Below are 17,808 nucleotides of genomic sequence, written 5' to 3' on the forward strand. Positions count from 1 at the left end.
TGTGAGGTTGTACTCCTCCCCTTTGTTCTCTGATTTGAACATTTCTTGGTGTCTTGGTGTCACTAGATCCTAAACGCCCTTCTAGCCTTAAAAAGCTTCAGCATCAGCTCAATCCTCTGGTTTTCAAACATTCTTATCCTTTAAACATTAGTGTTTATACAATGACTAATGAATCTGGTGATAATGTCCTTTCAAGAGAACAGTAGCTAGATTCCTGTCTATGCTTCATATGTCTGTACGCTGGCCAGGCTTGTTATTAATGTCTTATTTTGTGTCCTCAGGGATCTGCAGATGCCGAGCGAGCCCTTGCTGTAGCCAAGCTTGTGTAAGTTCTGCCCAAAGTTTATCCTAAGTTTTTCATTTGCCTTTCTGGGGCCACTGGAGGCAGCAGCTATCTTAATCTACATTGGTAATGGTCCTGCTTGATCAGCATTTCAAACTTCAGTCCAGCAACGCTGCCCCAGAGGGCACCATTTACTTTCTAATGGGAACTACCTCGGTCCCTCTAATGAACTTGGAAGGCAAGGTCAAGGTACATGGAAATCCCGGTAACTGAGGCGTGCCTTCAAAGACCAGAAGCGGATGAGCCGCCTGGGGAGGCGTGCAGGGCCAATTTTTCTGACATATCTCTTCTAAAATACCAATTTAAGGGAGTCTTAGAGTCCCAAGTACAGCAATATCCACTGGGGCTGTTTGGAACAAGTGTGAGACTTGTAGATCCCTTCCTAAGCCAGGTCATTCTTACTCAAACCACTCCTCCTTCTGAACCCGCAGAGACATGACACTGGTTGGGAGAGCCTGCTTTCTTCTCCCTTTGTGTCATGGAAAGACCTCCAGCTCCAACACTTAGTAGCTGTGTGACCGCGGACAAGTCATTTACTTTCTCGGAGCCTCAGTTTCCCTCTCTGCATAATACAGCTAATCATCCTTGGCACCACCTAGCTCACAGGGCTCTTGTGGGGGAAGTTCTCTGTGTGTGTGTTATTTCATGTGCTCCAGGACAGGCCTCCCCCAAGGCTTCATTGCAGAGCAGAGGCTGTTGAATACAAGCCCTTCCAGCCAGAAAGGCTTTACCTTTGGGCCTCCAGGAGACAGTTTTTGTGTGACTGATCATCAGGCCAAGCAGCTGCATTTGGTTCTGAGGGGCTCCTCACCATTAGGGATATGCACTAAGTTCCTAAAGAGGTTGTGATCTGCCTTGGTGAAGGGGCTGCCTGCACCAGAAAAATTGTGTCTTTGAAATGTTAGTATCACATGTAGAAAAGGAGGTAGATAATCATTGCTTCCATTGAGGACAGCAGAAGATCCATGTGCTTGTCATTCAGGTGGTGGTGTGTGTGCACATGCTGTACTCTGGCAAGCAGTGACTTCAGGCCAGAATGGCCTTCAGCGGCCCACACAGAACAGAAATTCTCATGGGCCATTGTTCTGCGAGCTCTTTGCGATTGTGCACTTGGTCCTGGAGCATACATTGGCTTTGAAGAGGTCTCACTTGAGTAGGGAGTGCTGCATCTTAGCTCTGTGGCGGAATAGTCAGGACTTCCTTCTCTAGCTGTGTCTTTGAGAGCTGTGATCAGACTCCATAGTTCTATGTTCAGTAAGGTTTCAGAGGCTTCCTCAGCTTCCTTACCTCCCAGTGAAGTTGCTGTGTGTATCCCTGAGCACGGAGGGTCATCTGTAGGCCGTGTGTGCATGGCATCGTAAAAGATCTCTAGGCACACCTGTGCTTGGATAGGCCTGTGTTATCAGCTTGTGCACTCCTCCCACCAGCACAGGTCACAGTGCTCCACAGCTTCCTATCCATCCTGTGCCATTTTCCTCTGCATCCTTGTAGAAATCCTCCACAGAGGACCCCCTAGCATGCTAGAGGCCTCCTCAGGGTTCCTTTATCTTCTTAGGGGTACCAGTATAGCTCTCAGACTGGCCTTCTGTTGCCGCTAATCAGTACTACATGATTCGTCTACCTGCCCCTCTTGCCTTTTCTTACTTACGCTCTCTTCCTTCTTTGAGTTAGTTATTCCTTTTGTTCCTTTTGTTTTTTCCTAGAGAGAATGATGTAGCTGGTGTTGACATCAACATGGGTTGTCCAAAAGAATACTCCACTAAGGTAACCTGATATTTCTTTTTGCTTTCAAAGTAGAGAATGAAACATGTATGTGTCATTGGTGTACATTAAATCAATCCTTGCACTTTCTTTATTGAAAGCCATGGGTTCAGTCATCATCTAATCTGTTTTCGTCTTTGAAAAGATAGTCCAAATGTGACAGCTTGCCTGACTGAAGTGTCTGGGTTCAGCAAAGTGTTGTTCTGTAGCCCTGACTCCATAGGGGTAGGAAGATTTGCTTTCAATTTACTTCAACAAATATTTGTTGCCTTTTGGGCTGTACAGCCCTTTAAGTATCTTTGATTTGGTCCAGGAGGCTATATAGTTACCCAAGGAGACAAAGGGCAAAGGACATATGAAAAATAGAGGGCCTTCTGGTACCACTTTTTACACCTTAATCATTGCTGCTAGGACCTAGAAGTCTTACCTGGCCAGCGTTAACTTGGATACTTGGGCTCCATCTGATTTGTCTTCGAAGAGTTTCCTGTTAGTTGTGTAGCGCAGAGGTCGACAAACTACATATGACGTGATGGCCAAATCCAGCCTGTCACCTGCTTTTGTATAGCCCGAAAACCAAGAACGTTTTTAACATTTTAAAATGCAATAAAATATTTTTAAAACCCTTCTCAGCTCACCAGCTGTACTAAAACAAGTGGCTGGCTGCATGTGGTCTTCAGGCTATGGTTTGTCGACCCCTGCTGTAGCATCATGGAAGGGGCGCTAGACTCGGAGTCTGAACGACCTGCCTTGGACACTTCTTGGGGGTGTGGCCCCAGGCCAGTCTCTTGGCTGCCCTGAGCCTTAGCGCCCTCTGGTTATTGTGAGGCTGTTGAGATAATGTATGGAAAGCTTGAAAGTGCTCTCTGTCAGTATTAGTTCTCACTGTTAGGTAAAGAATAAGGTTCCTTCTGAGAACTGTTGGGAGCATCTTTCAGCTCCTCATACTTGTTGCCTGTCACCAAGTGAGAGTCTCAAGTCTCAGCTGCAGATGGTCACTCAGGATGCATCCAGCATCACAGGCTCAGCTTGAGTGAGTCTTTACAAGTTTAATTATCCCTCTGATACTTAATCTGTCTTCCTCAAACATAAAATTAAACAGTCATTATTTAAAATAAACTTTCTGAATGTGTCTCACAGGCATTCATTAATACTTGGCACGCATGTTAAAATAATTACTGCTTTAATTCTCTCCCCCTAGCCCCCTACACTGCTGTTAATACAGCAGCACGCTAGGTGAGTCATTGGTCTCCACACTGTTTGAGATGCTTTATGGGGCTAACGGCTCCCTGTTAAAGCTTGGATTGGATTTGATGTTATAGGTTGGGGAAGAGAGGGAGAGAGCTTACAAAACCTTGGATTTAGGATGTTTGGGGTGAGTCACAGTGAAATGACCGGATACAGTCGACAGGCTGAAATCTATCCAGGCCTTCCATTAGTTTTTGTTTTTAATACCGTTCCTTCCTTACTGTGGGATTGGGGCACACTGTCTCCCAAGCCCCCATATATTTATCCCTAAGATGTCTGTAGCTTTTCTTCCGTGTGTGGAGAAGTTATTAATGAAGAATAGTGCCGCCCCCTGATGATGGCTTAAGTCCCTCAGAAGAAGGTCCTTTGCACGGGTAAAGGATAATACTAAGAGCTGATAGGTGTATTAGTTATAATGGTCTTTTCTCATGCGCTTTTCCTTAAGGGAGGAATGGGAGCAGCGCTTCTGTCTGACCCTGACAAAATTGAGCAGGTAAGTGAGTAATCCACACTTCCCTAGACTAGATTGCAACATATTTCTACTAATCTCACTCAGATTCCAGAAATTACATAAAAGCAGATTCATAGCCTGCCTTCTGTTCCCAGCTCGGACAAGATATCCAGCAAGGTCCTGACCCTTCCCCACTGGGCAAGTTGGGTGAATTTTGGAATTAATTTGGAATTTTGCTTAAGTTCTCTGCTGGGCTGGACATTTATAACGTTCTTATGGAAGTCAGACCTCCCAGACGTCTGAGGCAGACCCACAGAGCCGGCACACTGCTAGTAAGATAATAGTGATAGCGTCTCACGGACGGGCAGTGTGGTGCGGTGGATAGAACCGTCTTCCAGCCCTGCCTCGGTGACTGGGACACATCAGGCATTAATTAGCATTGATCCGGCACTTAAGGTTTGCACGGTGCCTTTGAGACGCCTCTGGGAGGTGGTACCTTATTGCCCCCATTTTACAGAAGAGGAAACTGAGGCAGACTTGCCCAGGGTCACGCAGCTTGTCAGCGTCCGAGGCCCGATTTGAACTCGGGTCTTCTAAGCCTAAGCCGCGGTGCTCTGTCTGCTGCATCCCTTGGCTGCCTCGAAGCAAAAGAATCAAAATAACGAGCGACCCGGAGAGCAGTGGGGAAGGTGTGTGATGAGCTGGTGAGGTGGCGCAGTAGGTGGAGCACAGGAAGACCGGAGTTCAAATTTGACCTCGAGCACCAGCAGCGTAACCCTGGACAGGTCACGTAAACTTGCTCAGCCTCGGTTTCTTCATCTGTAAAATGAGGATGATAAGAACACCTGCCTCACAGGGCGCTTGTCAGGATCAAATGAGAGCTTTAAAAACCTTAAAGTGTTACGGAAATGCTAGTGATGATGGTGCCCTGACGTGGGCAAGAGAACGGTACCTGGGATATGAGCAGAAGAGGGGGTGAGACAGGCAAGAGCGAGGGGTGACAGATGGACGGTCCGCGTGCTGCACCGTGAGCGCCGTCTTCACGAGCAAGGGAACGCCTCCTGTGCTTTGGTTGGGGCCCTCGGGGGCCCAGGCCAAGATAGATCAGGATGGCAGGCCTGGGTGTGCTGCGGCCTGAACTGAGGAGATCTTAGGGCAGAATGTCAGCCCCTTGGGTCAAGAGCCAGCTCCACAAGCAGGCAGGCACTGAAGACGGCCAGCCCGAGCCGTAGAAGAGGGAAACTTGAAGGGCTGACTGCATGCAAATGCAAACCTGCCTCTCGCTATGAAAGGCATTGATGCAGTAGTTGTATTTCAGGATGAAGGGCACTCCCTGCCCTAGTCCAGCCCTCTTCTCCAGTGCTAAATGCATTGTCTCAGTCTCATTAGGTCCTCCTACGGAGCAGAAATACAAAATGAAGACAAAGCTCAATTGGGAAAACAGACCTCATGAGGAATTAACATGACTCCTTCTTAGCTGAGAAGTAGTTAAGACCCATAGTTTTGTTGGGGGAGAGAGGAGAGAATTTATATTCTTACTTCATGTGGTATCATAATATAGTCTAGAAGGCTAGACCTGAAGTCAAAAGAGACGTGCTTTTCTGGTCCAAATGCCGGCTCAGGATTAGCTTTGAGACCCTGGAAAAGTCGCTTCACTTCTGAGCCATGGCTCACACATCTGTACAATGGGGCCAGTAGGTCTCACGTGCTTACTTCGTGGGCAGTTGTGAAGAAGGTGCCCTTGAAGTTTGAAGACGTTACGGAGATGCTGCTAGTGTACTGTGAGCACCCCCACGTAGCCCATATTCCATTTGAACCCAGACCTTCTGACTCCAGGTCAGAGCTTTTTCCACCATCACACACATACACGCACACACACCATGTCTGTGGTATTGGGGGTATGTAGATCTTGTTATTACATCTTGAGTGATTTATATAACAACTTACTGCTTTTAATTAAGGAATTAACATGTAATAGAGTCACTGCCCCAAATGCTCCTGTTTCTCCCCCTCTCTGTAGATTCTGAGTACCCTTGTTAAAGGGATCTGCAAACCAGTGACCTGCAAGATCCGGATTCTGCCAACGGTAAACACAGTTTATTTCCTTCAAAAGAGCTTATCAATTTCTGATGAAGTTGAGGGATGATTAGAGGGTAAGCTCCTTGAGGGCAAGAACTGTCTTTTGCCTCTTTTTTGTAGCACAGTACCTGGAACATAGTCGGTGCTTAATAAATGTTTATTGATTTGAATTGGGGTTGGGAGGGCAGATGGAGAAGAGCTGAGATCCCTTTGTGAGTTAGGTGATAGTAATCCAGTTCCCATAAAAATTGAGTAACATGTCCCTCCTTGGTCATTTTCCTCAGCTGGAGGACACATTGAATCTTGTAAAGCGGATAGAGAGGACTGGGGTGGCAGCCATTGCAGTCCATGGAAGGTAAGTAAATTTGATGGGAAAGGAGGATTTCCAAGAATTCTCTTTTCAGTGGCTTACTGGATCATAGACTTAGAGGTCATTTTACCCAGCCCCTTCATTTCACAGGTAAGAAAACCAAGACCCAGAAAGGAGAAGAAACTTCCCCAAAGGGGCAGAGCTAGGATTTGAACCCAGGGATGACTCCAAATCTCACGTGTTGAAGTAAATTAGATCAACTGCAAGATCACCACTGTGGTCTTCTCCTAATTGTATAAATGAGGAATTGAGCCTGAAAATTGAGCCTGGTTACATGTGGTTATGCAGCCTGTTTTCTTCTTTTTTTTTTTTAATTTATATTTTATTATTTATTTAATATTTTAGTTTTCAGCGTTGATTTCCACAAGATTTTGAATTACAAATTTTCTCCCCATTTCTATCCTCCCCCCACTCCAAGATGGCATATATTCAGATTGCCCTGTTCCCCAGTCAGCCCTCCCTTCTGTCACCTCAATACCCCCCATCCCCTTTTCCCTTACTTTCTTGTAGGGCAAGATAGATTTCTACACCCCATTGCCTGTATGTCTTATTTTCCAGTTGCATGCACAAACAACTTTTTTTTTTGAACATCTGCTCTTAAAACTTTGAGTTCCAAATTCTCTCCCCTCTTCCCTCCCCACCCATCCTCCCCAAGAAGGAAAGCAATTCAACATAGGTCACACCTGTATCATTATGCAAAACCCTTCCACAATACTCCTGTTGTGACAGACTAACTATATTTTGTTCCCTCCTATCCAGTCCCTCTTTATTCAGTTTTCTCCCTTGACCCCTTCCTTTTCGAAAGTGTTTGCTTTTGATTACCTCCTCCCCCTATCTGCCCTCCCTTCTATTGTCCTGCCTTTTTTATCCCCTTCCTCCTTCTTTCCTGTAGGGTAAGATACCCAATCGAGTGTGTATGTTATTACCTCCTCAAGTCAAATCCAATGAGAGCAAGATTCACTCATGCTTTCTTCTTTCAAAGGCAAAATTTGAACCCAGGTCATCTTCTGCCTGTAAGTTGAACAGTTTTCCCCACCATAACTCACTGGTTCACACCAAAATTTCAGTTAAGTTCTGATTGACTCTGTCATCCAAAGACATCCCCCACTTCCCCTAAATCAAGGGCAGAAAGATTAGCTCTAGGTCGATGAGTGTACTCAACCATGCAGCACCTAAAGACCGTATGAAGAAGGAAAGGGGGTTCACAAGGTTCTGCATCATTCACATCAACAGATTGTGACTCCTTGAAGTATTGAAGCTTACACTCAAAAATTGTAACTTACTCCTTCAGAGAAACCTTTGTTTCTGTCTCTGTCTGTGTCTCCTCTGGCCTTTTCTTCATCAGAGGCTGAGTCCGGTGTGTCTGATGGTTAACATGGACTTTGGTAGGGGCTGCAGCCAATATTTCCTGTACTCTTGGAGGAAGGAGATTTGTACCTAGCTGGGATGATGTGAGCCATTGAGGATGACTCAGCCCTGAGGGTCGCATAAACAGGCCCCCAGGGAAAGGGAGGCCAGCCCCATAAACATTCTGCACTTCTTTCCTCCACTCATCAGGGCTTCATTAGTTCAGTTCAGTAGTCATGTCTTAGTGCCTAGCATGGTCGAGGCATTGTGCTAGACTCTGCTCCAGGGATATAAACACGAAATTGTTCCTGCCGTCAAACAGCTTATGTTTTACTAGGGGATACCACAGGTATGCAGATACAGTGATTTGGGGAGGGAGAAGGCCTTAATAACTGGAAGATAAAGATTTAGAGGGAATCTATATGAGCACATGGATTGATGCATGAAACATTCTAAACTATGAAAGAAGAATTCATATTGATTGTTTTCCTCTTCTCAGGAGAAGTTCATGATGTGGGGTGGTTGGTGTTCAGTAGTATTTCCCTCCCCGAATAACATCTTCTTCACCTTTATCCTCTGGGCTTTTCTGGACTGAGGTTATTAGCTGTTTGAATTGTAATCTCCCACAAGGCCCAGGGCCTATACGGTTTTTATTGATTTTTTTCTTAGATCACCATAGTGTCTCCCCCTGCCCCTCCCACAGAACCATCTCATAAAATAAATAGTATATATTTTTAGAGAAGACAGAAAAGTCAGCACAACTAATTGAAACATTGGAAAACTCTGAAAACCTGTGGACCTCCCCCCTCCACCCAGGGGCCAGGATGGGGATGTCTTCTCATCCTGCTTGATCTTTGTGGTGGTGTTCCATTTACTCACAGTTTTTGTGTGCTGTTCTTTCCATTTCCATTGGTTGTCGTCACCATCATGTTTCCTCGAATCTTCTTCCTTCGCTGCGTCAGTTCATAGAGATCTTTCCATGCCTCTCTGTATTTCACAGAGTTGCAGCATTGAAAGGCACTCCTGAGACTACCTAGGACAGGGCATCCACCTAAACGAGAATCTGGCCAGGGTTCCCAGCCTCCTAATCCTGTGCTCTGGCCAGGCCCGCTGTGCATCAGGCAGGCAGCCGGCCATCTTGATCACGTTCTTCTGGGATAATGTTCCCTTGGACTTGGGGGAGGAGGGGGAGCGACCACAGTTCTTTATGCAGGTAGGATGCGGTAACTTCAGCTCACCTGCTTGTCTTTGTTTCACCAGGGTTGGAATAAAACAAAAATCACCAAGTTTTGGTTTCTTTAGGGACTGTTCTTGCTATAAAATACCAGTTTTTCTACCTTTTCCGTCTAAATCTAGAATTCCCTTGTGGTGTACAATGCCTCATACGTAATACCTATAGCATCAACGTTTGTTGAATGAATCAGTGAAGTCAGTCCTAGGAGCTGTATATTCCCGGATACACAGACGCAGGGTCCTTAGGATACCCCCCTGAAGCTTTATGACGAGAGGGTGATGTCTGCTATCCATCAGGTGGCACAGTAGCTATTTGGGGCAGGCTGCACATTTTGAAGAACGTTTTCATACCCTGATTCTCAGGTTCTTTCAGAACTCTCATGTGGGTGCTCTCCCGTCCTAGTGATTTATCTGCATCTCATTTGTTGGTTAGCTTGAGAGCATCCTGTTTTCTTTGCCCTTTGTTTCAGCAACTCAGACTTGCCTATATCAAAAGGTTGTTTGGGGGTAGGGGATCTTCTAGGCAAAGAATTGGTTTACCCTCCTCTCTACTACATTTTCATCCTTGAATGTATACCTTGATTAAGTGGTCCTAGTGATTCTCTAGCCGGCATTGTTCCTCTCAGTGTATTTGAAGATTTTCTGTATTGACTTTGAAGCCCCTTGCAAGGTACCCCTTGAATGATTCTTATCCCTCCTGATTTCTAGGTTACCTTTCACTTGCCATGGAATATTTCCTTCCTTCCTTCTTTCCTCCCTCTCTCCCCCCTCTCTCCTCCCTCTCTCCCTTTTTTCCTCTCTCTCCCTCCTTCCCACTTTCCTTCTTTTTCCCTTCTTCCCTCTCTCCCTACCTTCCTTATTTCCTTCCTCCCTCCTTCACCATTTTCTCTCCCTCCCCTCTTTTTTTGAAAGATAAGCTTTATTTTCTGTGGTGGTAGTCTGTTTGGCTTTACTAGGTAGCCAGATAGAGGTTGGTTTTTCTTCTCTCTGCACCTCATGGTCCTGATATTTTGAATCCTGGGCTTCCAGTCATCCGTTCAGTTCAGTAAACATTTGGTGGAGATACAATGGTGGAAAGTGGCATAGTCCTGACTTATATTTTGCTACATGGAAATGACATAGAGATAAGACTGAAGAAAGGCTAAGGGTTATGAGGAGAACCAATGGAAAACAGAGACAGAGAGGCAGCTAGGTGGTGGAGTGAGGAGAGCACCAACCCTGGAGTCAGGAGGACCTGAGTTCAAATCCAGCCTCGGACACTTGACATACTTACTAGCTGTGTGACCTTGGGCAAGTCACTTAATCCAAATTGCCCTGCTTTCCCCCCTCAAAAAAAACCAGAGACAGATTGTTATGGGAAAATTTGAGAAGAGAGGGAGTTCATCCTGCTGAGATCGGGGATCAGGGCATAAGGTGTGAGCTTTCAAATTAGTTATCATTGCTCATTATGGGCTTAGATAGGACCCCACTTGTCCTTCAAGGCTGGTTTCATGCAATGGGAATTACATTTATAAGAAATGTAAATTGAAAACAACTTGGGAAATATGTGAATGTCCTGCCTAATAGTCTGTAACTGGCCTTGTGTCCCAGTGTTTGGGCCCACATTGTGCCGTCCATATTCAACCTCCAAGGCTGAAAAATTGATGGATCCAAAGTGATCCTGATGTAGCCTCAGTGGGGCTATTTAGGGGGATCCAGGGTCCCTCTCCTCTCCAGCTCCACAGTCTATTTGGGCATCATACAGAGAGTAATTCCAGGACTTTAGTTTTTGTGGCTTCCAGTTTTCTCAGAACTAGTCCAGGTATGTGGCCTCTGAGTCTTATTAGTCATGTCCATCTTGTCATTCTCTCACCCACCACCAATGCGCCTTCACTCTTGCCCCCATTGATATTGTGTTGGGGATCTGAGACTGACAGCATGAGTGGGTCAGAGTTTTTTCCCTCTATAGCACAGGGATGCATTCCCCCACCCCCTCCTCCCACTGAACCAAAAGTGCTTTCTGGTTTCATCACAGTCAGGCTTGTTTCTGGGGCTCTCCAGGAAAAGCATGGTTGCGTTACCTGACAACCCAGAGAAGTTCTGGGTATGTTTTGTTAACCTCAATGTTTTCTCTCCTTTCTTTTGTTGTAAAGGAAGAAGGAAGAGAGACCTCAACATCCTGTCCACTGTGATATTATCAAAGCCATTGCTGAAGCTGTGTCCATTCCAGTAATAGCTAAGTAAGTTTTTCTTATTAATCAGTAATTCAGTGTGATCCAAATTGGACCTGGAAGCTAGTCCATGGAAATTTAGCTGGGAAATTTAGTAGAAATTGTTCTGCTCTTTCTGTCAGCATAGAGGGCATGGGTTACCACTTATTTTAGTGACAGAGGGCCAGGAGCTTGGGAAGTCACCCAGGGTCTGCTGCTAGTGAACGTCTTCCGGGGATCTCTCCTGAGTTTTTGAATGGCTCCCAGTTCAGTTTTGTTCTGCCTTCTGCAAACTTAGGAATTGGTCCAGGTTCTCCCTTTTTTGGCTGCCACCACTCATTCTTCCAATCAAGGCTTTCTCTTCTCTAGAGTCCACTAAATAGGGCTCAGCTTTTCTCCGTCTCTGAAGCAAAGACATACTTTTTTGATGTCTCTTAAGAGTTTTTACTAATTAACTACTTAAATTTACTACTTAACTTCTTAAGTAGTTTTTACTACTGTGAGGAAACATAGTTAAAAATGGCAAGCTTGGGAAAGTTCCAAGAAATCTCTGCTGTTGGTTGGAATGTAAATAGAGGCAGGCGTAATTGTCTCTTTTAGCCCTTCCTTTAGCTTCGTCACTATGTCATCTTTTTGTTCTTGTCTTGAGAGAACCTCAGAAGGTGACCCCCCGCAACCCCGCTTTTAGCTCCTTTTTTGTTCTGACACTGGTGGTCTAGGGTTTTCTTCTCCATTCCATAATTCCATATAAGGAGGGTTTAAATCTCAAAGGAAACCTTAGGCCATTATCTCTGTCACAATATCGTCCCATTCCCCCAAGGACATCCTTTGAAGTCACTCCTTGATACAAGATAAGGCTATAATGTAAGGCAAGGTACAAGAAACAGACCAGATATGGGGCCAAGGTGGAGATGGGGAGGCAGGAGCCAGGGAAGCAGTTGGAGTTAGAAAACACACAGGTGCTGAGCGTCACATCAAAGCACCCAAGTCAGCAGGTGGGCAGACAAGAGTGGTAGGGTAGCACAGGATTTAGGAGTAGGGTGTGCAGTGTGTTAGGGATACCTGCAGCAAATAGATACTGATGCCAGGGCAAAAGCCAAAGGTATGTCTAGCCCAGAGCCTGCAGGTGGGACCATGGGAGCTGCATTTGGGAACCGATTGTCAAGTCAGCTTGGCTGAAAGCAGAGGCGTGAGCAGCTTCTGCTCGTTTCAGATCTAGTTAAGGTGACTGGTCCCCTCCAAGACGGGGCTTAGAAGTTGTTCTGGGAAAACAGATATCCTGCTCCTTCGTGCCAGCTTTGCTTTTGTGGGCCAGCTTAAACCTGGGACCCTTGATCCAGATGTCCAGGTCTGGTTTTTATGACTTTCATCCTTATCACAGGAATGTCAGAGGTGAGACAGTTGGTCAGGCTGCAGAGTGTGGGCGTATTGTGAGCAAACTGCTCAGGTTACTGTGATCACCATGGAGTATTCATGCCTCTCACAAATGCTGCAGCCTGCTGAAATAGAAGGTGCCATCCTCCCCACTTAACAGCCTGCTGAGATATGGCGACATATGGCCAGCAGCTCCGTGGACTGTCCTCTTGTCTTGTTCCCAGTAGGGACACTCGCAGTTTCTCAGGCAGGGGATAGTCTCCCATCACTACTCAGCTTGGTGGGGTTGGTCTCATAATTGCAAACAGCCATAACTCCTTGTGTTGGCTTTCAGCGGAGGATCTCACGACCACATCAAAGTATATTCAGACCTAGAAGCCTTCCGGCAAGAGACTTCAGCATCTTCCGTGATGGTAGCACGCGCAGCCATGTGGAACCCATCCATCTTCAGGAAGGAGGGCCTGCAGCCTCTGGAAAAAATCATGCAAGAGTACATAAAATACGTAGGTCTCATTACTTCTCAGAACATTCATAGAGATACTGGAAGGGACTATAGGGATTACTTGGTCCACCTCACTGTACAGAGGACAAAACAGGCCTGCAATGCCAAAGTAACTTATCCAAAGCTATGCAGGTAGTGCTGGAGCCTTGGTCCACTGCTTTACACATCCCCTGCTTTTTCCATCATACCGTGTTTACCATCATCCCCCACCCCCACCCCCTGCCAAAATCATGGTTGTGTGCGTGTGATACTGGTAATATGACAGCTGATGTTTGTGCAGTGCTTAAAACTGCCAAATTATTTTACTTATACATTATCTCATATGATCCTTACATCAGCAACCCTGTTAGATAAGTACCCCAGGATTTATCCCCATTTTACGGATGAAAAAAATGGGAAGTTAAGTGCCTTGCTTATAGTCACAATGCTTTTCCCTGTTCACCACACTGCCTCTGGTTGAAGCTTTTATTTTTTTTTAAATCCTTCTCACTCAGGAGCACCATGTTAATGCCCACCCCTGACCTCCTGCTCTAATGTTTTTTTCTCCCTTCTTGGTTTTTCAAACATTGCTTTTTTTTTTCCTTTCCCCTAGATGACTCCACTAAGATGGGGAGATGCTAGGTGAAAGGTCTTCAGAGCTGCTTGCAAGACTGGCCAAAGACTCAGTTGTTCACCTTAGTAAAGACTTGTGTCTATTTTTTTTAAAAGAAAACATACTTTCTGCCCTCCTGAAAGTAGTAATCTTCAGTGGTAGGGAGAGCAGGAATGGTGTGGACATTAATTTTTATGGAATAAACCACTTAAGAACAGGGATGGAACAGCAGATTAGCCCCCTACCCACATTAAAACAGTGCAACCTAAGGTATATCTCAGTGGAGTGAGTAGAGTAGAAGGGGTTAAGGTAACAGCTGCTGTGGACAAAATCATCTCCATGGCAATATATCTTTGGGTTGTTAATCAAAACCGTTTCTAAGAATCTCCGGCTTCATTCCCAGAATGTTTTAAACCCATGAGCTAGGAAGGTAAGATTGGGAGTTAGAGATTCCTAAGCCAGTTTCCCTTAGGGGGAGGGTTTGAAGGAGCTGCCAGATGCAGTTATAAATAAATGCTTAATGAGTATAAATAGGTGAGGGTCAAGAGGATGACACTTGAGCCTAGAAAATAAGAAGTTGCCAAAGTGTTATTTCTGCATTGCTTTTGTCCCACTGACAGAGGGACCTTAATCATATCTTTGACTTGAGCAGTCACACAAGTTGGCTGAGTAATGAAATACTGGTGGAGGGATGAATGGTCCTGAACAACAGAGTCACCGTGATCCACAGTCCAGAAGGCGTCGAGAGCAGACTCTTGTTCAGTGAAGGCTAGTTACTAAAAACTGTAGGGTGGCGTGGTGTGTCCTCCAACAGCAGATGATTTCACTCCCAAGCCTCAGTCTCCTCTTTGGTAAAATCAGGGATCGGGTCTGGACCAAGCTCTAAAATCCTTTCCCCTTCAAACTCTTTGCAATCCTCTGTGGTCATCCCCCACACTCATCCCCTTCTGGCCAGTGGCTTTATGTATTTCAGACAGGAAATGAGATCATAAGGGAAAAACCAAATGTAAGTTGGACTTGCGAATTTGAAAAACATAAAATTGGGTAAAAAAGAGATATTCTCTCTCAAACTTTTTGGTCAGCCTGTTAAGTGACTCCCTGAGTTCTCTTCCAGTGGGCATGTTATCACATAGGAAAGAAACAGTCGACTTGTTTGAGCAAAGCGCCTCGTAGCCTGCCAGGTGTTGCCTGTAGAAAACAAGCTAAAATAATGATCATAGGTGGCCTTGCAAGCCTCCCTGCCTGGCTGGGGTACGCCCACTGCCAGGCTCACTGTGAGCCAGTAACGGCATCTTTACAGTTGTTGAAGATGCTGAGATAGAGAGATGGATATGCTTGGAACAGGGCAGAATGTGCTTTCACTGCTAAATAGAAGCAGCACAGGTTGCTGGGGTGAAACCACAATGAACTGATGAAACAGCCAGAGGAAATGGAATAAGGCTGGGCAAGGCTTTGCAGGGTGAGGTGATTTCTTTCTCTCTCTCTCTCTCTCTCTCTCTCTCTCTCTCTCTCTCTCTCTCGCCCCGCCTCTTCCCTGCCCTGAGGGAGTATTCGTCATGAAAGAGCTGGGCAAAGAAAACATTCTTTCTCAAAAGTGTAGCAAAATCAAAGATTCTTGATTTGTTATCCTTATTTTGGGGTGCAGGGCACTGTTCCACCAGTACTAGTCAGGTTTATGATCTCTTCTGCCCTGCAAAATTGAAGGGGCAGCCCCAGGAGGGCAGTGACGGGAGCCCTGAGTTTGGAGCCAGAGAACCTGCCACTCACCACCTTGGGCTTGTCACATCAGCTCACCTGGGTTTAGTTTCCTCGTGTGGAAAATGAGAGAATTGAATGACATGGCCTCTTCCAGGTCTAAAGCCTGTGGTTCTATGAGCTAATGCATCTGGTGTGAGGGGAATCCTAGTACATGTGGTGTTGGCTGATGATGAAGGTTGGCAGTGGCTTTCCTAGGAGATAGGAGCTCTGAGGGTCCCACTCATGATGAAGGACCATTGGCCTACCTGGGCCTCTCTCCTCTGCCTCTCCATCCTAGGAAATATGAACTGCAAAGTTTATTCATCAAGTCAGGGAAGGAAAAACAACAGAGATAGTGGACAACTTTTCATCCTCAAGCATTCTTCCCCGTCATGTTTGGCTCTGATAGGTGGCTCTTCACCCCTTCCTTAGAGGAATCAAATACTTGGTTTAAGATACAACTTTTTCTATGGGATTAAATACTCTTTCCTGCTTATAAGAGGATCCAGGTGTTCAAATTCCTCTGAAACCTGCCCTAGAGGGTCCCCTTGTAGCAAGGGAGGGGCTGCCCTTGCTGTCAGAAACCTAGGTTCAAGTGCTGACTTTGACACTGCCTAGCCATGGGAACTTAGACAAGTCAGACAATGATCATCTTGTCACAGAGTTAGCATAAAGGAACCACTTTAAAAACCTTAAAACACCATGTAAAAGTGAATTATCGTTAGTACTATGACCCACAGTGGTACCAAGGAAGCAAATCTCTTGTCACTACTCAAGAAGAGTCCCGCCACCCTCATGGCCCAGGCAGAAACCATAGGGTCATAGGGCTATACTGCAAAGGGCCTCAGAGGCCATCCAACCCACCCCTCTCATTTTACAGAGGTAGAATTTGAACCCAGATCCTCTGACTTCCAAAGCCTCATGAAGGGTCCCGAAAGGGGTTTCTCTTTCCTTCCTGACCCTTCACACAATCCCTCCACTTCACTGCCCCCTCCTCAGCCCTAAGTTTCATTCTTTCTTTACTTTTTCCCCCAGGCAGTGAGATATGACAACCACTACACCAATACCAAATACTGCTTGTGTCAGATGCTGAGAGAACAGTTAGAAACTCCCCAAGGAAAGAAGCTCCATGCTGCTCAGTCTTCCCAGGAAATCTGGTGCGTATGAAGAAGAGCCAGAGAGACTTGCCACCTGGGGAAGAAGCCCCTAGACCAGGGCCAGGCCTAGAGATGGCCAAGGTGGAGATTCATTCCTTTCCTTCAGGGTTCTTCCAGACAAAAGGGATTCTCAGTCAGTCAGTCAGCGATCATTTATTGATACTGTGTGTCAGGACCTGGGAATACAAAGACAAAGCCCAAAACGATCCCAGCTCCCAAGGAGCTTCCATGTCCCCTGGAGGGGGCCAGGCAGGGCACCTCTAAAGAGCCCCTGAGGCCCCAAGGAGCTTTCCTGGGCCACCAGGACCCCTCCCCCATACTTAGGTTCTAGGGGGAGGTTTACTTCTCTGACTTTTATTGCCAGGAACTCCACATGCACAAAGTGATGAATTTCTGGTGGCTTCTTGGCTGCTGAGGGAAATCCAGAGGAGTATGAAATCTAGTCCCTGCCCTGGAGGGGCATATAGCAGATAGATACAGACATGAAATAACAGTAGAAGGCTGCTGTGAACATGTGCCGACGTGAAAGAAGAAGTCTCAATAGTAGTGAGTGTTGGAGAAGTTAGGAGTGCAGAGATGGTACAGGATCGACCAGTCTAAGAGAACGACCTCGTTCAGTGTCCTTCCAGGCCAATCTGAATCCCCTGTTCAACATCCTTAACAAATGGTTGTCCAGACTTGCCTTGAACCCTGTACTTGAAGTGTGGCCTCTGGGGCAGCTTACAAGGGGCTTATTGTAATATAACCTTATTCCCTGAAGCTATGTCTGTCTTTCTTTTGGGGGGGGGGAGGGAGAAGACAAGGCAGTTGGGGTTAAGTGACTTGCCTGTGGTCACACAGCTAGTAAGTATCAAGTGTCCAAGGTCACATTTGAACTCAGGTCCTCCTGACTCCAGGACTGGTGCTTTGTTCACTGCGCCACCCAGCTGCCCCTAGCTATGTCTTTCTCAATGCAGCTCAAGATTGCAGTAACTTTTTTGCCTGCCACATGACACTGCTGACTTATCCGTAAATTCTCCAGATCTTTTCATACACATTATTTTATATATTTCAGAAAGGAAATGAGAACCCAAATGTTTTGAAAAACATAAAACTGGGTAAAAACCAGATGTGCTTTCTCAAACTTTTTGGTTAGTTTGTTAAGTTGACTCCCTGTGTTCTCTTCCTGTGAGTCTGTTAGTAGGTATTTATTAAATATTTGTTGAATTAAATTGAATGCAAGGAGATGAAAGACTATGGTTGTGGAATATGGGATATACTTTCAACACAATTGAAGTGTTGGTTTCTTGAATTTCATTTTTTCCTTTTTTTGAATTCTTTATTACTAGGAATGACTCCCTGGGCAGGGAATGAAGAGTGACATATTTGGAAATGAATCAATAAAAATATTTTTAAATGTAAGGTAATAGTAGGAGTAAGGTTGGAGAG

The 17,808-nt window shown here is 45.7% G+C and overlaps 1 protein-coding gene across 1 annotated transcript in view; it reads left to right on the top strand.

Annotated features, from left to right (window-relative positions):
- Positions 1–17,808, top strand: part of DUS2 (dihydrouridine synthase 2) — a 62,024-nt gene that overhangs the window by 31,404 nt on the left and 12,812 nt on the right. Inside the window, exons 5-12 of the mRNA XM_036751458.1 lie at positions 282–325; positions 2,047–2,107; positions 3,795–3,842; positions 5,821–5,886; positions 6,164–6,234; positions 10,962–11,048; positions 12,727–12,895; positions 16,259–16,380. Coding sequence (XP_036607353.1) covers positions 282–325; positions 2,047–2,107; positions 3,795–3,842; positions 5,821–5,886; positions 6,164–6,234; positions 10,962–11,048; positions 12,727–12,895; positions 16,259–16,380 — 668 coding nt within the window. The remainder of the gene's footprint in view (positions 1–281; positions 326–2,046; positions 2,108–3,794; positions 3,843–5,820; positions 5,887–6,163; positions 6,235–10,961; positions 11,049–12,726; positions 12,896–16,258; positions 16,381–17,808) is intronic.

Source organism: Trichosurus vulpecula, chromosome 3 (genome assembly GCF_011100635.1).
Source record: "Trichosurus vulpecula isolate mTriVul1 chromosome 3, mTriVul1.pri, whole genome shotgun sequence".
In the NCBI taxonomy this organism is placed as follows: Eukaryota; Metazoa; Chordata; class Mammalia; order Diprotodontia; family Phalangeridae; genus Trichosurus; species Trichosurus vulpecula.